Source organism: Neomonachus schauinslandi, chromosome 1 (assembly GCF_002201575.2).
Source record: "Neomonachus schauinslandi chromosome 1, ASM220157v2, whole genome shotgun sequence".
Classification (NCBI taxonomy): Eukaryota; Metazoa; Chordata; class Mammalia; order Carnivora; family Phocidae; genus Neomonachus; species Neomonachus schauinslandi.
The window spans coordinates 71,831,708-71,855,049 of NC_058403.1; the positions used below are offsets into that span (position 1 = coordinate 71,831,708).

At 38.2% G+C, this 23,342-nt stretch overlaps 1 protein-coding gene across 3 annotated transcripts in view; it reads left to right on the plus strand.

Annotated features, from left to right (window-relative positions):
• ATP13A3 (ATPase 13A3) overlaps positions 1–23,342 on the plus strand; it is a 93,604-nt gene that overhangs the window by 50,541 nt on the left and 19,721 nt on the right. For all 3 annotated transcript variants that reach the window (XM_021692747.2, XM_044919886.1, XM_044919887.1), the window contains 14 exons: positions 6,043–6,159; positions 6,785–6,802; positions 6,891–7,044; positions 7,141–7,261; positions 11,924–12,048; positions 14,302–14,477; positions 15,436–15,558; positions 15,642–15,721; positions 16,268–16,310; positions 16,399–16,508; positions 16,813–16,909; positions 18,243–18,315; positions 19,757–19,934; positions 21,637–21,824. In XM_021692747.2, coding sequence (XP_021548422.1) covers positions 6,043–6,159; positions 6,785–6,802; positions 6,891–7,044; positions 7,141–7,261; positions 11,924–12,048; positions 14,302–14,477; positions 15,436–15,558; positions 15,642–15,721; positions 16,268–16,310; positions 16,399–16,508; positions 16,813–16,909; positions 18,243–18,315; positions 19,757–19,934; positions 21,637–21,824 — 1,603 coding nt within the window. The remainder of the gene's footprint in view (positions 1–6,042; positions 6,160–6,784; positions 6,803–6,890; positions 7,045–7,140; positions 7,262–11,923; positions 12,049–14,301; positions 14,478–15,435; positions 15,559–15,641; positions 15,722–16,267; positions 16,311–16,398; positions 16,509–16,812; positions 16,910–18,242; positions 18,316–19,756; positions 19,935–21,636; positions 21,825–23,342) is intronic.

Here is a 23,342-nt window from a genome sequence, read left to right on the forward strand (position 1 = left end):
AGGATCTTGGTGAAAATTTTTGCCTCCGTGTTCATTAGGGATATCAGTCCATAATTCTCCTTTTTGGTGGGGTCTTTGTCTGGTAATCAAGGTAATGCTGGCTTCATAGAATGAGTTTGGGTTTTCCTTCCATTTCTATTTTTGGAACCGTTTCAGAAGAATAGGTATTAATTCTTCTTTAAATATTTGGTAGAATTCCCCTGGGAAGCCATCCGACCCTGGACTCTTGTTTTTTGGGAGATTTTTGATTACTGATCCAATTTCCTTGCTGGTTATGGTTCTGTTCATGTTTTCTTTTTCTTCCTGTTTCAGTTTTGGTAGTTTATATGTTTCTAGGAATTTGTCCATTTCTTCCAGATTGCCTAATTTGTTGGCATATAATTGCTCATAATATTCTCTTATAATTGTTTGTATTTCTTTGGTGGTGGTTGTGCTCTCTCCTCTTTCATTCATGATTTTATAGGGTCCTTTCTCTTTTCTTCTTGATAAGTCTGGCTAGGGGTTTATCAATGTTGTTAATCCTTTTAAAGAGCCAGCTCCTAGTTTTGTTGACCTGTTACACGTTTTATTGATTTCTGGTCTAATCTTTATTATTTCTCTTCTCCTGCTGGATTTAGCTGGATTTATTTGCTGTTCTTTTTCCAGCTCTTTAGGTGTGAGGTTAGTTTGTGTATTTGAGACCTTTCTTATTTCTTGAGGAAGGCCTGTATTGTTATATACTTCCCTTGTAGGCCCACCTTTGCTGGGCCTACTGTTGTGTTTTCATTTTCATTTGCTTCCATGTATTTTTTAATTCTTTAATTTCCTGGTTGACCCATTCATTCTTTAGTAGGATATTCTTTAACCTCCATGTATTTGTGGTCCTTCCAAATTTTTTCTTGTGGTTGACTTCAAGTTTCATAACATTGTGGTCTGAAAATATACGTAGTATGAGCTCACTCTTTTTGTACCAGTTGAGTCCTAATTTGTGACCCAGTATGTGATTTGTTCTGGAGAATGTTCCATGTGCACTTGAAAAAAATTATGTATTCTGCTTTGGGATGAAATGCTCTGTATATATCTGTGAAGTCCATCAGGTCCAGTGTATCATTCAAAGCCCTTGTTTCCTTGTTGATCTTCTGCTTAGATGATCTGCCCATTGTTGTGAGTGGGGTGTTAAAGTCCCCTACTATTATTGTATTATTATCAATGAATTTCTTTAATTTTGTTATTAATTGATTTATATATTTTGGTTGCTTCCAAGTTAGGGGCATACATGTTTGCATTTGTTAGAGATCTTATTGGATAGATCCCTTTATTATGATATAGTGTCCATCTCTTATTACAGTCTTTGGTTTAAAATTTAGTTTGTCTAATATAAGGATGGCTACTCCAGCTTTCTTTTGTATGTCCATTAGCATGATAAATGCTCACTTTCAATCTGGAGGTGTCTTTGGGTCTAAAATGAGTCTCTTGTAAGCAGCATATCGATGGGTCTTGTTTTTTAAATCCATTCTGATACCCTGTGTCTTTTGATTGGAACATTTAGTCCATTTACATTCAGAGTAATTATTGAAAGATATGAATTTATATGTATCAAAAATGGATCTAAAAGCACTCTGCATTGGTTATCAGATATGGATGGACCTATACTTCTCCATGACAACATTTGACCACTGAAATCCCAGACCACCATAGGGAATGACTGCATTGGGCCAAGAACTTTTGCCATATCCATCACACTCGTCTGACCTTTTTTCAACAGATTACCACCTCTTTCATCATTTGGAACTCTAAGAAACAGAACATTCTCTAATAGAGAACAGTAATTGAAGGATTTGAATAAATTTTAACAATGCTAAATTTTATAAATATATAATTGGAGAAATTTGTCATTGGGGGAAAGCCGTTAATGCTAACTTTTGGTTGAATAAAACTTTTCTTTTTCTTAAAAAAAAAAAAGAAAGATATGAATTTAGTACTTTTGTATTACCTGTAAAGTCTCTGTTCCTGTAGATTGTGTCTGTTCCTTTCTAGTCTTTGTTACTTTTGGTCTCTCTGCTTAAAGGGTCCCCTTTAATATTTCTTGCAAGCCTGGTTTAGTGTGCATGAATTCCTTTAGTTTTTGTTTGTCTTGGAAACTCTTTTATCTTTCCTTCTATTCTGAATGAAGACTTCCTGGATAAAGTATTCTTGGCTGCATATTTTTCCCATTCATCATGCCGGTCCTTTCTGGTCTGCCAGGTCTCTGTGGGCAGGTCTACTGCCAGCCTTATGCATCCTCTTTGTCTTGAGCTGCTTTCAGGATTTTCTCTTTATGGCTTTGTAATTTGCAAGTTTCACTTTAATAATCTGTTTTTGTTGATTTTTGAGGGGAGGTCTCTGTGCCTCTTGGACTTGAATGCCTGTTTCCTTCCCCAGATTAGGGAAGTTCTCAACTATAAGTAAACCTTCTGCCCCTCTCTCCTGCTCATCTTCTCCTGGGACCCCTATAATATGGATATTATTTTGCTTTATGGAATCAATGAATTCCCTAAGTCTGCCTTTGTGATCTAATAGTTTTATTTCCCTCTTCTCTTCAGCTTCATTATTTTCCGTAATTTTATCTTATATATCACAGCTTTGTTCATCCTCATTTTTGTGGCCTCCACTTGGGACTGCATCTTGGTTATAGCATTTTTAATCTTGGCCTGACTGGATTTTAGTTCTTTTATCTGTGTAGTAAGGGATTCTCTAGTGTCTTCTGTGCTTTTTTCAAGCCCAGCTAGTATCTTTATAATTGTTTTAAATTCTAGTTATGTTAGACATCTTAGTTATGTCCATATTGATTAAATCCCTGAGTGGTTATGAGTACTATCTCTTTTTCTTTCTTTTGGGGTAAATTTCTCCATCTTGTCATTTTGTCCAGAAAAGAAAAGAAGGAAAAAAAACCCACAATAACAAGAAGGGGTGCCTGGGTGGCTCAGTCAGTCAAGCGGCTGCCTTTGGTTCAGATCTCAGTGTCCTGGGATTGAGCCAGCATCTGGCTCCCTGCTTAGCAGGGAGTCTCCTTCTCCCTCTCTCTCTGCCCCTCCCCCTGCTTGTGCTCTCTCTCTCAAATAAATAAAATCTTAAAAAAAAAATAACAACAACAAAAACTTCAGGAAGTGTTTCTGGTGTATGCTGTGTGCACTCTACTGTTGTGTTTTGGCTGATCTTTCCCACTGGTCTGTCCTCTGCGGAGTTCTTTGCTTGTAGTGGGGAGTGTTTGGATCTTTAACTTGGTGTGCTTTGATTTGTTTGTTAATTTGAAAAGAAAGAAAGAAAAAAGCCTGATCCAAGACAAGAGAAAAGGAACAGAAATGCAAACAGACAACAAACTATAAGCCTGATTCCAAAGAATAAGAAAGAAAGAAGGAAAAAAGAGTAAGGAAAGAAGAAAAGAGGAAAAAAAATAAGCCTGTTCCAAAAAATAAGCTAGAAGGAGACAAACCAACAAATGAACAAAAAATTATAAGCCTGATACCCCCCCAAAAAAAGATAAAGAGAAAAGAAAAAATATATACATATGAAGTAAAAGATAAAAAGTAGAAATGGAAAAATAAAACATTTAAAAAATTAAGGAGAAAAAAAGAAGTAAGCCTGGTCTTATTTCCACCAGAAGCTGACATTGTGGAGTACTCTTATCAGTAGACTTGGTACATGTGGAGACCTGTGTTGGTCTTCTGACGGAGAGGCCTGCTGTTCTGGTTTACAAGCTGACTTGCCCTTATAAAGATGCCCCTGCCAGGCCAGGGGCATCTTTAGTGTAGGGGACTCCGGCCTCCAGGGAGGTGCTGTGGTTCTCTCTGAAGTCCGACTGAGCTGGGTGGGGGGCAGCGCGGAAGGATGGATGGTGGAGGAGGAAGAATATGGCATCATCTTACCCTCTTGTCCCTGGAGAGGGGAACTCCTGGCCACCGCTATTCAGGAGGCCCTCTCAAAAAAGCAAATAATCTCGGGATGCCTGGGTGGCTCAGTTGGTTGGGCGTCTGCCTTCGGCTTGGGATCGAGTTCCCTGTCGGCCTCCCTGCTCCGCGGGGAGCCTGCTTCTCCCCCTGCTTGTGTGCTCTCTCTCTCTCTCTCTCTCTTTCTGACAGATGAATAAATAAAATCTTTAAAAAAAAAAAAAGCAGATAATCTCTTGTGTTCCGGGCTTTTATCATTTCCCTGTTCTTGACCTGTCTGTTCCCCAGCTGTCGGTACGCCTGGTGCCACAGATCTTCTGTATTTTATCTCTGCCCAGTGGCTGGGATTCAAAACTCCCAAGTTTTAAAGGGCCTGGCAAGATGCAGACCCACTCCCCTATGCCAGAGGAGAACCTCGTGGTGTGCCCAGCACCATCCTGTCCCAGAAAAGTAGTCACACAGTTCACCCATGCAGGCTAGAGTTTATTGTGATGTACAGCGAAAAGCCGCAACTCAGTCCCCTACTCTGTTCTGTCCCAGAAAAGGAGTCGCACAGAGGCTGAATCTACTGTGGCAGACAGTGAAAAGCAGCGGCCAGGTTACCTGCACTTGGTGGTTTAGGTCTATTGTGACTCACAGTGAAAAGCTGCTACAAGGTTATCTGCCCTCTGCGCACACCTCTGTCCCTGCTGTTGAGCTCTGCTCAGTGGCTACCAGCTGGCCTTTTGTCCTTGGAGAGGCAAAATATGTTCTTCCAAATGTACGATGGTAAGGGAGCGATCTCTCCCACATGTGACCCAGGGGATCTCCTCACCTCGGCTTATTGTGTGCTTCCCATCTGCTGCGTCCTTTCCCACTCTCTCCCTCTTCCTGACTTTGCCCCATGAAAAGCGTTCCCTTCGCTTTGGGTCCTCTTGGCTTTCCTCTCCCCCAGTTCATGGCTCCAAACCTCACATCTGCCACGTCCTCTCCCTCCAACTGTGCAGATTGTTTTCTTTTTTTTCCCAAAGATTTTATTTATTTGACAGAGAGAGACAGCGAGAGAGGGAACACAAGCAGGGGGAGTGGGAGAGGGAGAAGCAGACTTCCCGCCGAGCAGGGAGCCCGATGCGGGGCTCAATCCCAGGACCCTGGGATCATGACCTGAGCCGAAGGCAGTCGCTTAACCAACTGAGCCACTCAGGCGCCACTGTACAGATTGTTTTCTTAATCCTAGATCGTATTCCTACTTGTTCAGAATAGTTGGATGTTGATCTGGCTGTGTTCGAGGGACGAGGCCAGCTCAGCATCCCCCTACTACTCTGCCATCTTAACTCCTCCCCTGTGCTCTATATACTTTGAATCCTTTCCTGGTAGCAGAAAAGAACCCTTGGGTGATAGACTGAACATCTTTTTTTTTTTTAAAGATTTTTTATTTATTTATTTGACAGAGAGAGACACAGCGAGAGAGGGAACACAAGCAGGGGGAGCGGGAGGGGGAGAAGCAGGCTTCCTGCTGAGCAGGGAGCCCGATGCGGGGCTCGATCCCAGGACCCTGGGATCATGACCTGAGCCGAAGGCAGACGCTTAACGACTGAGCCACCCAGGCGCCCTAGACTGAACATTTTTGGTATTGCAAGAATCTTCTCTTTCTTGCCGAGATTGTCTAGATCAGCAGGTTGTAAGCAAAATGAGAAGTTTTTCTGTTTCTCTGGTTCTTTTTTTTTTTTTTTTTAGTATTTTATTTATTTGAGAGAGACAGAGATAGTGAGAGAGCTTGAGCAGGATGGAGGGGGAGAAGCGGACACCTCATGGAGCAGGGAGCCTGATGCGGGGCTCGATCCTAGGAACCTGGGATCATGACCTGAGCCGAAGGCAGACGCCTAACCACCTGAGCCACCCAGGCGCCCCTCTCTGGTTCTTTATTCCACTTCTAACCTCTGCTTCTCATTTTCCATGGGTTGCCAGGACTTTAAGTTTGCTTAAATTTTACTCTACTTATATTAATGATCTAGTAGTGCTCATTTATTCCTTGGGCACTGACTTTTTTTTTTATTATTACTGAAGATAGCCATAATGTTTTTGTTTTGTTTTGTTTTTAAAGTAGAACCAGTGAATTGAATTTTATGAAGTAATGTGTTGGATATTTTCCTTTCAGATTCTGGAAGAAGCAACTGAAGAGGAAACAGCACTTCATAATCGAATTATGCCCACTGTGGTTCGTCCTGCGAAACAGCTGCTTCCTGAATCCACACCTGCAGGAAACCAAGAAATGGTGCGAAATCATGTTAAGTTGGATAATACTGTTGATGCTCATGCTTAATCCTCATTTTGAAATGTTGCTAGAAGATGAAATCACATGTCCTTTATTTAACTCTTATGCAGATATGAATATTTTAAGTGCATTTATCCAAAACTATACACCTTGTGTATTGCAGGCACTAGTTGTATAAAACATTAAGATTTAATTCTCATTACCATTACTTTTCCTTCCTATTTATTGAGCAACTTAGTGCCTTCTGATTTAGATACATGGTGATTAATCCTTTTAAATTGAAACTGTATTCTTAGGATTCAGTAAAAAGAATATGTGAAAGGCTTTATTTTTAGGTGAATATCAAATTATGTTCCCCCTTAGTTTATTTTAGTACTTAATATGTTAACATTTTAGGATAACAAAATACTTGAAAATATTCAAGGATATATTTTTATTAAATGAGAGGTAGTAGAGAAGCAGTCTTGAAACCTGACTTTGAAATAATCAAAGCTCCTTGCTGTTTTTTAAGTAATGTTTTGCGGATGTATCAAGTTTTTTTTTTTTTTTTTTTAAACTTGAGTACGTTAATGGACCTAATCTGTACTACTGCTTCTTTATTCTTTTCACTTTGTTTTACTTTTAGGAGCTGTTTGAACTTCCAGTAAGTAAAGAATGTTTGTTACTTAAGTATACTTGCTTTAATTCTAAAAAAATAGTAAATGCTTTATGCATCTTTTGAAATCACATAGGCTGTTTATGAGATAGGAATTGTTCGCCAGTTCCCATTTTCTTCTGCTTTGCAACGTATGAGTGTGGTTGCAAGGGTGCTAGGGGATAAGAAGATGGATGCCTACATGAAAGGAGCACCTGAGGTCATTGCCAGTCTTTGTAAACCTGAAACAGGTAAGGAAGCAACTAGGCTTTGAGTGAAATTCTGGTATTTGTGTGAGCTTGTATTTGTAATTTTAACAATGACATTTATTTTTTCCTTTTTAAAAGTTCCTGTTGATTTTGAAAAAGTTTTAGAAGATTACACTAAACAGGGCTTCCGTGTGATTGCTCTTGCACACAGAAAATTAGAGTCAAAACTGACATGGCATAAAGTACAGAATATTAGCAGGTAAGGTTGATGATCTGTTTTGCTATAATTTGTCCAATAATGTTTGTTTATATAAGTCATATACAGCAATTTATATGTTGTATTTATTAAATATTTATCCAATGTATGCAACTATACCTAATGCAGTTTTGTTTTAGGTGATTGAGATACAAGTACAACTCTTCAGAACTCATATCAGTTTGTTTGTTAAATATTTATTTAGTACCCGCTATGTGTCAGGCATGTTTTAGGAATACAGTTCTGTTTTAAAATGTAAACATAATTCTCTCATATTTTGTTTTTCTCAAATAACCTGCTTGGTTTTGCCCAGTGGTTGGAACCAAGTATTATTTCGGTCAGAGTTTCATGAGTCACAATAACTAATTATATCAGTCTCCCCTTCCCTACTCCCAAAGGTCGAATGACATTGCCATCATCACATTTACTTTTCTCCAGTCTTCCTCTCTCCAATTTGTGTTCCACATTGCCTCCAGAGAGCTTTTTAACATTCAGATCTAATACCAGTCTCCTACCTGGAATTCTAATAAATGGCTTCCCATCATCTACTGGAAGAGTTCACCATCAGGAATATGCATCAGGAAAGAAACAAAACAAACACTTAATTTATGTGTTTTGTTTGATATGATAGAAGCAGATAAGAATCAGAAAAAGGCATACAGGGGTGCCTGGATGGCTCAGTCAGTCAAATGTCTGCCTTTGGCTCAGGTCATGATCCCAGGACCCTGGGATCAAGCCCCGAGTCAGGATCCCTGCTCAGTGGGGAGTCTGCTTCTCCCTCTTCCTCTGCTCCTCCCCCCTGCTTGTGCTCTCTCTCAAATAAATAAATAAAATCTTTAAAAAAAAAAAAAAGCATACAAATGGCCAATGAACACATGAAAATGGTAGTACACTTTATTTAGTTTTTTGGGGAACTACAAAATAAAACCACAGTGAGACATCACTTCTCCCGTGAGGTTGGTGAAATTAAAAAGATTGATAATATCAAGTGTTAGTGAAGGCTTGAGAAAATTTTAACAACATACTGTTACTATACTATTGTAGATTCATAATGAACATGTGTAATACCTATCAAAATTTAAATTGCTTATACAGTTTGACCCAGCAAATGCAGTTCTAGGAATCCAGCTTAAAGAGCTATTTCTACATGTGCATAAGGTTCAGATTTAAATAGTGTCAATAGCATAACCAATAGGGCAGTGGCTAAATTATGGACTATTAACACTTCTTTTAATTATAGCTTTTCCCACTATGCAAAAGTAGAGTGTTCCTGTGAAGCTGTTCATAAGCCAGAAGGGCTTAAAGTGAAGAAACAATTACCATTAATTTATTTAGAAAAAATTCTGAGTGTTTCCAGACCCCAAAAATAATCTCTCTTAAGCTGTGATACCTTAGGACACATCTTGTTAATGCAGGCACAAAATAAATCAAGATGGAGCAAGATGCTCACAGACACAGTTCAGACCTATATGGCTTGACGCTGAGATGCTGATTGTAATTCCCAGGGAAGGAGCTTGGGAGTGCCACTCTCACTGCTTGGGAGTGCACTGCTTCTGAAATGGCTCACTACAAAACAAAAGGCTGAATGCTATTTTTGCCTTTCGCCTTTTTTTCTTAAAAGTGAAAAGTCTTCAGATTTCCTTGGGTTAGTGAAAACAAGTACTAATGTAGGTCTTTCATAAAAGCTAAGTGGCCTAATGCAAGCTTTTGAAAAGTGGGAGATACCTAGGTGTGAAGAGTTAGGGCAGTGTTTATAGAATAATCCTGTTTTTCTTTTCTTTTTTTTTTTTAAGATTTTATTTATTTATTTGACAGAGAGAGAGACACAGCGAAAGAGGGAACACAAGCAGGGGGAGTGGGAGAGGGAGAAGCAGGCTTCCCATAGAGCAGGGAGCCCGATGCGGGGCTCGATCCCAGGACCCTGGGACCATGACCTGAGCCGAAGGCAGATGCTTAATGACTGAGCCACCCAGGCACCCCCCAGTCCTGTTTTTCTGAATGAGAACTAAAGGAGTGGAGTGGATAGCCAGCCAAATAACTAAAAGGAAAAGCTATGTTAGGAATTCTGCCTATTCACACAGAATGTTTGGGGGACGTGGTTTAAGTATGAACGTTTCAAAAAAAAAAGAAAAGCAGTAGCCAGATGATGTGACGGATATGCATAGTTGGGAGGTACACATGTAAAATACTGTGTTCTAATTTTTGTGAAGGGCACATTAGCTTCTTTCTCTACAGCTTCACCTTTTGCCATTTTTCCCTTTAAAGACTAACTACTGATTTGTCTGTAGTTCTTGAGCCTGTCCTATTCAGACATCCTTCTGTGCCGTTGAATAGGCTATTCCTTCTGCCCAGAATATCCTATCCCTGTCAACTTTTCTCTCTTTCTCTACTGCCCTTCCATGGCATCCTTAAACCAAGACCTTCGCCATCTTTCTATTCTATCTCATAGGGACAGGTTTTGGCATTTCTCTTACAGCTTGAACCTTTATATCTTGAGTTGACTATTGTATTGTTCATTCATTAGGGGACAAAATTTCCATGACCTGTGTCATTCATTGGAAAGTTAAGAAACCATTAGCAGCCAGAAACTAACAGGTCATGGGAAAACGGCAACAGTGCTTGGACCCCAGAGTTTCACATTGGTACAGCTTTGTTCCTTGAAATGCATTTTCAGACTTAAAGGCTTATTTCTTCTATCACCACCAGCAGTGTCATTTGTATTGTTTCCTAACTGTTCTTTAATACATTACCACCCATAGTTATAAATTATATTTCAAAGATTGTTTAGGTTTTAGAGCTATGTACTTAAAGTGCCTTTATTGAATTTTATGTCAACAAACCACTTGTTATTGCAAGTCTGGAATTTTGGTCCCTACCCTCAAGTCTTCTTTCTCCATTGAAAAAAAATATTTCTGGGGTGCCTGGGTGGCTCAGTTGGTTAAGTTGTCCAACTCTTGATCTCAGTTGAGGTCTTGATCTCTGGGTCATGAGTTCAAGCCTCACATTGGGTTCCTTGCTGAGTGTGGAGCCTACTTTAAAAAAAAGAAAAAGAAAAAAAAAAGTCTGTGATATAATTTTGGTAGCTTGAGATTTCTTAAGAATGCAACCATCTCCGGGGTGCCTGGGTGGCTAAGTCATTAAGTGTCTGCCTTCTGCTTGGGTCATGATCCCAGGGTCCTGGGATCGAGCCCCGCATCGGGCTCCCTGCTCAGCGGGAAGCCTGCTTCTCCCTCTCCCACTCCCCCTGCTTGTGTTCCCTCTCTCGCTGTGTCTCTGTCAAATAAATAAAATCTTTTAAAAAAGCACATGTTATTTTTGCATGCACATCTCTCTCTCTTTTTTAAAAGATTATTTATTTATTTATTTGAGAGAGAGTGAGAGGGAGGAGGGGCAGAGAGAGAGAATCTCAAGCAGATTCCGAACAAGTGTGGGACTCTATCTCACAACCCTAAGAGATGACTAGAGCCAAAGTAAAGAGTCGGATGCTCAACCAACTGAGCCACTCACACTCCTCTGCGTGTATCTCTTTGTTGGCATGTCTCTTTTCCCACAAAAGCTCCTTAAGGGTAGAGATCATACCTTTTCAGCTTTGACCTCCCACTGACTAGTAGTACTATTTGGTGCAGAGTAGATACTCAGCTTTTGAAGGAATAGCATCTTGATAACTGTTGAATATTAATAAAAATTTTTTTAAAGAAAAATTTTTTTAAAGATTTTATTTATTTATTTGACAGAGAGCGAGCATAAGTAGGAGGACCGGCAGGCAGAGAGTGAGGGAGAAGCAGGCTCCTTGCTGGGCGGGGACCCTGAAGCAGGGCTCCATCCCAGGACTCTGGGATCATGACCTGTGCTGAAGGCAGATGCTTAATGACTGAGCCACCTAGGTACCCGAATATTAATAAATAATTGTAAGAGCCCCATCTCTGGGACCCATGTAGATCTCATTGTCAGACTGCTAAATAGTTTTTGTATCACACTTCCAGGATCAAGAATTTGATCAAGAGTCTAGGGACGCCTGGGTGGCTCATCGGTTAAGCATCTGCCTTTGCTTAACTGATGGTCATGATGCTGGAGTCCCAGGATTGAGCCCCATATTGGGCTCCCCACTCAGCGGAGAGTCTGCTTCTCCCTCTGACGCTCCCCCTTCTTGTGTTCTCTCACTCTCTCTCTCTCTCAAATAAAATCTTTAAAAAAAAAAATTTGATCAAGAGTCTTCTAAAATTCATCAAAGGCTTGATAATAATGAATCCAGTATAACTGTATTGAATGTGCTTATTGTCAAGTTTTTCCCTTTTCTCTTAACATTTATATTAGGGTATATCGTATGGGGGGATATTAAAGCATAGATTCATTTATGCTTATTCATTTTGTGGGTAGAATATAAGATGAACATTCTTTAGTACTACAGGTGTTTAGTGTCTTACAAAAATAACATTTCCAAATTATCCTTATTTCTCACATTTCAGAGGGTAAAGTTTTATTTCAAAATATACCTCTTGGGAATTATTTTTCCAGATATAAATTTTTTGAGATAATCGAACACACACATTTATGGCTTATTCAGCATATAAAATGTTTCAATTTATAATGGCTTTATTAATATAAAGAGAATCGTATCTGTTCTCTGGACTAAACCATTATGTATTAAAATCTCTTTTTCTGCAGAGATGTCATTGAAAACAACATGGATTTTATGGGATTAATTGTAATGCAGAACAAATTAAAGCAAGAAACCCCTGCAGTACTTGAAGATTTGCATAAAGCCAACATTCGCACTGTCATGGTCACAGGTTAGACTTTATAAAAGGACACAGGAAAAATTGAATGTGACTCTTAAGAGTTCAGGTTATAGGATATTGTGGAATGACCAGTTAGTTGTAAAAGCATATAGTGGCTCCTTCCTACCTTGGCCCTTTTCAACTAAAAATGTTTTTTAAACGTATAAGATAACTTTGAAATACTCTTTTAAGGTCTAGCAAATTCTGTTTATAGAAATAGTAAAACGGTAAAGAGCATACTGTAAAAATTTAGATTTTGCTCCTTTTTGTTGCCCCTCTTTAATCGTATATTTTTTATAGCAGTTATTTTGTATAAGCTATTTGTAGATTTGTTTTCTCTACTAAAGCATAAGATTCTAGAGGGTTAAGAGAATGTTTTGTTCATTTTGGGGTCTTCTGCAATTTTTAGAACTATGCTAGATGCATGGAAAAGGATTAATAGATATTTGTTAGAATTACACTTTTATGTGTAAGAGTATGGTTATTATCATTGCCTGAATGCATACTAGTGATAATAGCCATTGTTTGATTGGTTTTTGATTTCTGATGACGATATCCAGATGATTCTCCTGGTGTTATTATATTGTTGATAATTCCCATTCCTTAGTGTGAAATTATGGCAGCTCTAAGTATTTTTTTCTTAGTAAATAAGCAGAATTAAGATAATCATTTTATGGCTCTTCTGTGTTCACTAAGACTTATATGGAAAAGGCAATTGACTTTTTTTTTGTTTCAGAGTCTGAGATATAGATGCATACTTTTTTTTTTTTTTAACTTTTTTTTTTAAAGATTTTATTTATTTTTTAGAGAGCGAGCGAGAGAGAAACAGCGTGAGAGGGGAGAGGGTCAGAGGGAGAAGCAGGCTCCCCGCTGAGCGGGGAGCCCGATGTGGGACTCGATCCCAGGACCCTGGGATCATGACCTGAGCCGAAGGCAGACGCTTAACCATCTGAGCCACCCAGGCGCCCTCTAGATGCATACTTAACCACTATGTAGCTCAAGTAAAGAAATTTATTAGCATCCCAGCAATTCCTTGGTTCTAATGATTTCTCCTTCAAAGCACTTTCCATCTCTGTCTTTTCCCTCTCTCACTTTACATCTCTGTCTTTTCCCTTTCTTTCCCTGCCATGACAGACTGTGGCCTGTGTCCCACGGGGTCTGTCTGGTCACAGGAGGACACTGCTGGAAATAGTGTGTGGGAATTGGGGGAAGAAATCCAATTGCCCTTCAGTTCTGGCAGCGGTGGACTTCCCAGACCTTTGCCTGCCTCTCACATATATTTATATTTTCTTTTTTCTTTTTTAAAGATTTTTATTTATTTGCGAGAGAGAGAATGGGAGACAGAGAGCATGAGAGGGAGGAGGGTCAGAAGGAGAAGCAGACTCCCTGCTGAGTAGGGAGCCCGATGTGGGACTCGATCCAGGGACTCCAGGATCATGACCTGAGCCGAAGGCAGTCGCTTAACCAACTGAGCCACCCAGGCGCCCTGTTTATATTTTCTTGATCCTGCCCTTACAGGGCTTCTTTTCATTTCTCTCCTCCTCGTGACTGAGAGGATGTCTGTCTTCTCTTCCTATCTTGTAAAGATTGTATTCTTGTTACCTTGCTTATCGTTTTGCTTTTTTTTTTTTTTTTTAAAGATTTTTTATTTATTTATTTGACAGAGAGAGACATAGCGAGAGCAGGAACACAAGCAGGGGGAGTGGGAGAGGGAGAAGCAGGCTTCCCGCTGAGCAGGGAGCCCGATGTGGGACTCGATCCCAGGACCCTGGGATCATGACCTGAGTCGAAGGCAGACGCTTAACGACTGAGCCACCCAGGCGCCCAATCGTTTTGCTTTTGTAATCCGTTCCTTTTTTCCTGTGATATTAGGTATTCTTGTACAGACCACCAGTCACTCCTGAGTTATTTCAACAAATATTTTTTGAGCACCTATTCTGTGTGTATGTAGCACTGTGCCAGGTGTCGATGGGTGGGTATTACTAGTGCATAACTGAAAGAGATTCACAATGTATCTGGCTTTAAAAATTACAGTTGAGAATGGTCTGACTGTTCAGCATATGTGTGCTTGAATTATTTGAGGCTTCCTTTGAAAAGTATGTTTTGATTTTTGTTACTTTTAAGATCCAGGAGCAATACTGTACATTATCTTCATTTTGCCAAGCCCAGTCATGGGGTAATAGATATTCTTGATAAGTATTCATTGTTGAATACATTTATGTTTCCATTTTAATTGTAATGTATTTTCAATATTTTGAAAATTAGGTGACAATATGTTGACTGCTGTTTCTGTGGCCAGAGACTGTGGAATGATACTACCTCAGGATAAAGTTATTATTGCTGAAGCATTACCTCCGAAGGATGGGAAAGTTGCCAAGATAAACTGGCATTATGCAGACACCCTAACACAGTGCAGTAATTCATCAGCAATTGACTCAGAGGTAATGTCAAGAACAATTTCCCCTTTTGAAGCTTGCTTGTTTGAATTTAGTCTGAAAAAATAAAAGGTGGTGCATTAAATAACACAACACAACAGAAAATACATGAAAACAGATGCCTGGGTCATCTCCTCAGAGATTGATTCATTAGGACTAGGTAAGACCCAGGTACCTCAAATTGTGATATTTAGCCAAAGCTGAGAAGCACCATTTTAAAGTATGAGAATCCCAGATATTTATCCTATTTTAATTTTTTAAAAAGATTTATTTATTTATTTGAGAGAGGGGAGAGAGTGTGCGAGAATGGGGGGAGGGGCAGAGGGAGAGAATCCCCAAGCAGACTCCTTGCTGAACTAGGAACCTGACGCAGGGCTTGATCCCACAACCCATGAGATCACGACCTGAGCCAAAACCAAGAGTGGCCGCTTAACAGACTGAGCCACCCAGGTGCCTCTATCCTATTTTGAAAGTAATGACAAAGGATGCAGATGGTCCATAATATTTAGTCCATGCATTATTTCAAACCGAAGCTGATATTTAGCCTTTTTTTTTTTTTTTAAATAACGACTATAGGTAAATTACCTTAAAACTGAATTCCTTTTACTTTTAATAAATGTTAAACTTTCATTGTTTTATGTAAAATATCAAATGAAAGCATTTAGTTTTAGATCAAATATATATATATATTTATTTTAAAAAAATATTTTATTTATTTATTTGACAGGGAGAGTAGTACAAGCAGGGGGAATAGCAGGCAGAGGGAGAGAGAGAAGCAGGCTCTCCTGCTGAGCAGGGAGCTGGATACGGGGCTTGATCCCAGGACCCTGGGATTATGACCTGAGCCGAAGGCAGATGCTTAGCCAACTAGGCCACCCAGGTGCCCCAGATCAAATATATTTAAAATAGGATTGTATTACTTGTTTTGGCTTCCTAAATACTGTTTTGAATGTTTCATACACAGGCTATTCCAATGAAACTGGTTCATGATAGCTTAGAGGATCTTCAGGTGACTCGTTACCATTTTGCAATGAATGGAAAATCATTTTCAGTGATATTAGAACATTTTCAAGACCTTGCTCCTAAGGTTAGTGACTTGGGCTTATGTATGTGTATGTTCACATAAATATACTGTGAACAATATTTTAAAGAAATTCATATTTTTTCCAGTTGATGTTGCATGGCACTGTGTTTGCTCGTATGGCACCTGATCAGAAGACACAATTAATAGAAGCATTGCAAAATGTGGAGTAAGTATTGGTTTTTTTATATTTATGGATTTTAATTTCATTTTCAAAACCAGAAAGGTAACTAATATTTCATGTATATAGAATTGTCACCTATCAGATAGGTGAGAACTCTAAAGTGTCTTTTTAAAAGAGGCTCATGTGCTCATTTATTTAGCTAAAGTACAATATCCACAATTCCTCTTCCAGGTAATATCTGTAAGATAGAGTTCATTTACTCAGCTTGTAGAAGTGACTTCATAGTTTCTGTACTAAAGACTGTACAGACCCAAGACCTTTGCTCTAAAGATTAGGAAATTGAAATACCAGATGATAAACTGACTTGCCCAGCTTGTGACAGAAATGGGACAGTAACCTAGGTCATTTGACTTGCAAGCTGGTGCTGTTTGCAGAGCAACATGCCTGTGGTCCTTGTGATAAAAAGATTCATTAGTTCCAGTGGGGAGGTCTCAGTCTGATAGCTCTTCATAATAACATATTGGAGAAATCTTAAGTTAAATGTTGTTTTTAAAAAGTAATCAAAATCTTAATGTAATTTTTGTTTCTCAGTTATTTCGTTGGGATGTGCGGTGATGGTGCAAATGATTGTGGTGTAAGTATGGTTTTTGTGATCTATAGTTCTTTCTTTTGCCTAAGTCACACTTACAAAACTTAACCTCTTTTCTTCTTCAAACTGTTAGGCTTTGAAGAGGGCACATGGAGGCATTTCATTATCAGAGCTCGAGGCTTCGGTGGCATCTCCCTTTACCTCCAAAACTCCTAGTATTTCCTGTGTGCCAAACCTTATCAGGTAGCACAAATTGAAAATGTTCCCATTATCTCTTTGTGGCATGCTCTATTAACATAGAAAAAAATTATCATAGAAATTAATATGAATTTGTTGTAATGATATATTAGTATATTCGATCTCTAACTTCATTAGCAACAGGTTGCTACTCTTCATTTCTTTCAGTTCTGCTTTGGTTTAGTTCTTTTGGTAGAAAAGTGCTTTGTCGTAGCTGTTGAATGTTGATGTTCATCTGTCAAGATATAATTGTGATTTGGAAGAGGAGCTTAAAATGCTTTTATTCACATGCTAACATTTGTTTTCACAGGGAAGGCCGTGCTGCTTTAATGACTTCTTTCTGTGTGTTTAAATTTATGGCTTTGTACAGCATTATACAGTACTTCAGTGTTACTCTGTTATATTCCGTAAGTACCGACATTGCTTATAGAGATGGTGCTTTTGTTAAGGCATTTAAACCAAAAAATTGAGTATGTATGCATCCACTAATTATGGAACTTACATAACTAGCATATATAAATTTTCCTTTAGTTTATTATACAGCAGATTGAAAATCTCATTAATCTGGAATAGCATTTTTCTTTCTTTCTTTTTTTTTTTTTTTTAAAGATTTTATTTATTTATTTGAGAGAGAGAGAGAATGAGAGAGAGCACATGAGAGGGGGGAGGGTCAGAGGGAGAAGCAGACTCCCTGCCGAGCAGGGAGCCCGATGCGGGACCCGATCCAGGGACTCCAGGATCATGACCTGAGCCGAAGGCAGTCGCTTAACCAACTGAGCCACCCAGGCGCCCTGGAATAGCATTTTTCTTTAAGGCTGACAACTGTGGCTAAAGCCTTGTGAATAAAAGATGATTGTATTCTCTTTTTTGCTTTTAGTGCAAATTGGGCATCTTTCTTAGAACTCTTCAAAATGTCAAGCTGTGACATATTTCACATTTGTAGTTAACTCTGCTGTACATTTACAGAAAAAGGCCAGAACAAGAAAGATGTTTCAGCAGTAGGTTGTAGGACTTTATGCATTTGGAGAGAAAGTGTAAACAGTGATGTCCATAGGTACTCCATCAGATTTTATAATTGAAGTGATCTCACTTTAGAATTTTCTCAAAACAGTAGTGGCATCCCAGGGAGTTTTTATGAAACTATCCCTTTTCTACCATTTGTAGAAAGGATGAGGAGGGATGGTGTTAGGAAGCTTTGAGATACTAATTTCTTTCTTTTTTTTTTTTTTTTTAAAGATTTTATTTATTTATTTGAGACAGAGAGCATGAGAGGGAGGAGGGTCAGAGGGAGAAGCAGACTCCCTGCCGAGCAGGGAGCCCGATGCGGGACTTGATCCCGGGACTCCAGGATCATGACCTGAGCCGAAGGCAGTCGCTTAACCAACTGAGCCACCCAGGCGCCCGAGATACTAATTTCTAAGAGTGTTGAATATTATGAGTAAAAGCTTGTGTTTTCTTTTTGTGAAAAAACTTAAAAGATTTTTATTGAATGAATTTTTAGGAGATGCCTTTTATATTAATCAATTGTTATCTTTGCAAATATATATTTCACTGATATCAAAGGCAAATGTATTTTAATTTTTAAGCAGGTCCAAATGTCACTTTAAAGTTGTCATTATTGGTGGTGGGGGGGGAGTGGAGTGGGGAGACTAAAACCAAGGAGGAAAAATCAACAACCAGGGGAAAAGATATAAAAACAGTTTCTGAAAACTAATTATGTTTTAAAAATTACTTCTGTAGATCTTAAGTAACCTAGGAGACTTCCAGTTTCTCTTCATTGATCTGGCAATCATTTTGGTAGTGGTATTTACAAGTGAGTAAATCACTTTTATTATTGATTTAAAAGCATATGAAATTCTGATGTAACTCATTAAACTTTGGTAAATTTATATCAATAATTATAACACAGTGCATACTTCTTCAGATTCCCTGTAAATGCATTCTTTTACTACTAGTTGTTTTTATTTGCCCTAGTTGTTTAACTGTTCTTTCTCCATCTTTTTCTCCCACTGAGCAGAGGGCCCAATGTAGGGCTCCATCCCAGGATCCTGGGATCATGACCTCAGCTGAAGGCAGATGCCTAACCAACTGAGCCACCCAGGCGTCCCACTTGAGTCTTTTTAAATCCAGAATATTACATCAGCCTCTTTGGGGGGCATCTTGATGTTGACATTTATGAAAGAAGAGAAACCAGTTATATGAATTTGTCTGGTCTGATGTAGTCTCATTAGACTCAGGCTGTGAATTCTTGGCAGGAATATGGCAGAAGTGATACCGTGTCCTAGGTAGAGCATATGAGGAGACAGAAGATATTGGTTTATTTTGGTCTTGGTGATTGTATCAAAATAAATAATAATGTAATGGGATATGACCCGTTTAATCAAATAAAACTCAGTAGGGAGAGAAGAGAAAGCTCTTCCTTAGAGTAAAGTGCAAACTAATAAATATAGAAGGTTTGATGGATATAGAGCATGGAAAGACTCTGATCTGATTGACCTTTTAAGCCAGATACTTCTTTTCTGTGCATTAGAGGATGCTTATCAACATCTCTGGTCTCTACCTGCTAGATGCCAGTAACACTCCCCCAGTTTTGACAACCAAAAATATTTCCAGATATTGCCAGATATTCTCTACAGGGCAAAATCATATTGGTTAAGAACCAGTGAGTTAGACAATCATTAGGGGATACTAAAACTAGCAAGTGAAAGTTTAATGAAGAACAGGTTTTTTACATATCTTTTTACAAATTAATTACAAAGAGAAAAGCAGAAATGTTATAGTAGAGAAACTTGGTGTGGATATCACCTTAATAAGTGATCAAAGCCTTTTTGGGTTACTGTTTATATAGCTTTCAACCTTTGTTAATGTCTTCTTTTTTTGTGTGTGTTTTCATAAGAGGGAGAAATATGTATTTTCACTATAGCTTTTCAATTAAAGATTCAGACATCTTAAACATATAAGGATGGTAATTAATGTTATAGTTTATATGTTTATGTTTAGTATTTTTTACTTGTACTAGTATTTCTCTGAAATTCAGCAGGCTAATGTAAAAGTACTTGTGGGGCACTTTTGAAAAAGGCTAAATTGTTTACTTTTATAGATGACTTAAATATGTATGACATCTGGCTTGGGTTTTGGACATTTTTCGTATTAAAGATTTAGACAAAAATGAATTTAAGTTCCTAAAGGAATCTGATTATGTATTTTATAGCAACTAATTTAGATAAAAACTTTTCTTTTTCTCCTCAATATAGTGAGTTTAAATCCTGCCTGGAAGGAACTCGTGGCACAAAGACCACCTTCAGGTCTTATATCTGGGGCCCTTCTCTTCTCCGTTTTGTCTCAGATCATCATCTGCATTGGATTTCAATCTTTGGGGTTTTTTTGGGTCAAGCAGCAACCTTGGTATGAAGTATGGCAGCCACAGTCAGAGTAAGTTGGTCAATACATTTTAAAAATCTGTGTGAAATGTTTTAGAATTTATGTAAAAGTTTGCAGACAGCTTGATTAAACAATTAAAATTATTTGGCCTGTATTTGACTTTATATCATGGTAACTCCTTTTATTTTTAGGAAAGATGGTCAGGCATCAAGGTAGTAATGATATCCGGATATTGGACCAGTTTCTTAATTAGCTACTGAGCCTTACTTTCTTTATCTGTAAAACGAGAAAGTTGAAATTAATCAATAGTCTCTTCTAAACCCAGAATGTTTGTGCATCTAAATTTTCTGCCCCAAATTTAGGAAATGACATTTTAAAACCTAAAAGAACTTGTAAAAAAGCACTAAGTGCTTCTCTTATTTATGGGTAGAGTGTTCTATCAGTCACAAATTATGATAACATTAATTAATTAAACATGTAAGCCGGGGTGCCTGGGTGGCTCAGTCAGTTAAGCATCTGACTCTTGATCTCAGCTTAGGTCTTGATATATCAGGGTTGCAGTGCAAATTCAAGCCCCCACAGTGGGCTCCACGTTGGGTGTGGAGCCTACTTAAATTAAAAAAAAAAAACAAAACAAAAAAACCACCAACAAACCGCAAAAAACATGTAAGCTATTCACTGAGGTAGTTTTGTAGAATTATATTTTTATCATATAATTTATAGTTTGCTTGATGAAGGGAGCAAAAGTTGTCTTCAAAAATTTTAGGAAACTTTGAGAAATTTAACATTAATGTTTGCCTATATGTACATGTAAACACTGCAAATGCAAAGGAATAGATGGAATTGTTCTGGAGAAGCTTTCCAGAATTCATTTGTAGCAGATTAACATTTTGTTACTACTTGCCTGTGCTTATGTAGTTAATGTTTTAGTAATGGGTGTGATATATGTTTGACAGTCCTGCCCAGCTGGAAGTAGAGCTGAGAGAGCACCACAGCCAGAGAATACTGAGGGTCATCTCAGTGCTAAGTGCTTTGCTAGGCATTTACATGAGTCATCTTGCTCATTCCCCACAGAAACCCTGTGATGGTGCAGGTGGTATCCACCCTTACACGCCAGGAAATGGGGGCTCAAATTTAATATTTCCCCAGTTAAGCTAAAAAGTGGTAGAGCTAAGGTCAAACCTAAGGTCTGTGAACATTTACTATGTTAAAATTACTCCCAAAATTTGGTTTCTTTTCTTTAAATTTTAATTCCAGTATAGTCAACATACAGTGTTATATTAGTTTTTTTTTTTTTTTTTTTTTTAAGATTTTGTTTATTTGACAGACAGCGAGAGAGGGAACACAAGCAGGGGGAGTGGGAGAGGGAGAAGCAGGTTACCTGCTGAGCAGGGAGCCCGATGCGGGGCTCGATCCCAGGATCCTGGGATCATGACCTGAGCCGAAGGCAGACGCTTAACGACTGAGCCACCCAGGTGCCCCTACTTTTATCCCCAAGTTTAAAAAGAGGGGCTTGTTAAATATGAAGTTTCTTCTAGTTTTTTTTTTTTAACTGATTGGAATGTGACTAAGGAGAAGAGACCCTCAACACTCCATTGGCTGTTCTATATATTTTACCTTGATATTGTTGGATCTTTTCCTATAAAAACCTTATTTCTGTTAATGAAAGTGATTCAAGACAGTTAAGGTAAAATTGGTTTCTTTTGAGAAATGAGTATTGTATTTAGTAATATAAAAATGTTTTGTGTTCTAGTGCTTGTAATACAACAGGAAGCCTATATTGGAATTCTTCACATTTGTACAATGAAACCAATCTTGATACACATAATATACAAAATTATGAAAATACCACAGTGTTTTTTATCTCCAGTTTTCAGTACCTCATAGTGGCAATTGCTTTTTCAAAAGGAAGACCCTTCAGGCAGCCTTGCTACAAGAATTGTAAGTTTGGCATTTGTGATTTTTATCCTGCTTCCTTTCTTTAAAAATAATGTAAGAAGAGTAGAGTTGAAACTTCTTTCAAAGTGAAATAGGTCTTCACAAATAGAACGAACCTAGTGATTTAGATGTTTATAGTCTTGTTTTGTTCTCATGGTAGCTGCCACTCTAAAGTTGAAAATTGAAGCCACCAGTTCTAAACATTCCGGGTTTTCACATCCTCTTGCTTCTGGCTCCAGCTTTTATTTTTACAGCCCATTGCAGACAGAGTTAGAATTAGAAATAGGAACAGAGGTTCTTCAGTTGGAACAGTGGGTATTATACTTTGCTTCTGGGTGGTCTGCACAGTGCCAGCTGTCTTTTTCATCATTTTTGACACTGGTACAGACATTATTCACCTGGAATTCTTTGTGTCACCTTTGCATCCACTGCTGAAAGGGTCAGTAGAATGGAGTCTTGTGCCTATGTCGACTCATTTAACTATGGCAGTAGGAGATAGCATCTTGATTGATCAAAATTAGGGTTTATGGGGAAAAAGTCAGTTACTATATATAAACTGCTAATTTTTAAAAAATTGAGAATATACTAATTAATATGTGGGATAACTTAATTATTTTCATAAAGAACTTTCAATTTTTGCAGTATCTTAGAATGAATAGTAGTTGAGTTTACAAAGCATTTTCACATTTATTCTACACTACATGGTTTGTAGGTCACATTTTATTACTCTCTATTTTGGACAGGTAAGCCTATACAAGTATCAATAATATTGAAATCTGTTTTTACTTTTTTCTTTTTTTAAAAAAAACTCATATTGGGGAACTTGGGTGGTGCAGTTGGTTGAGCCTCTGACTCTTGGTTTCAGCGTGGGTTGTGATCTCAGGGTCATGGGATCGAGCCCCACATCAATCTCTGTGGAGCGTGGAGTCTGCTTAGGATTCTCTCTCTCCCTCTGTCCCTCCCCCTCCAAAAAAATAGGTGTTGGAGCGGGGGGGAAAACCAAAAACCTGATATTATCTAACAAGTAGAAACTGTATTACTGAGAGCCATATTGGAAGCATGCTTTGGGCCAAAAAGCCTTCCATAGAAGGTCAATCACTTCTTCTAAGAGTACTTCATAACTAAAGTTAATTAAAGTTGACATACATGTTTTATTTTTAGTTCCATATTTTTAAATTTCAAGGAAATATTTAGCATGCCTAAGGGTAGCTAAAACATCTGTCAGAGAATAATGCTTTCTTTATATAAGAAAACTGGTGTTCAGACTGTTTAATAAGCAAGACAGCCATGTCAGTAATTTTAGAGATCTAAGTAAATCTACCCTATCCATGCTTCTCAATTAAAAAAAGAGATTATTAATTGCCTGTTTTTAAAATGTGTATTTGGTATTATTTGGAAAACTTCAAAAAATATTAAAGGCTTTGTATTCCCATTTAACTTTGTATTAAGATATTTTGTATTTGCATTTAGTTTCAAATTGACTTGAATAAATAATAAACTCAGTTTTTGATCACTGGACTA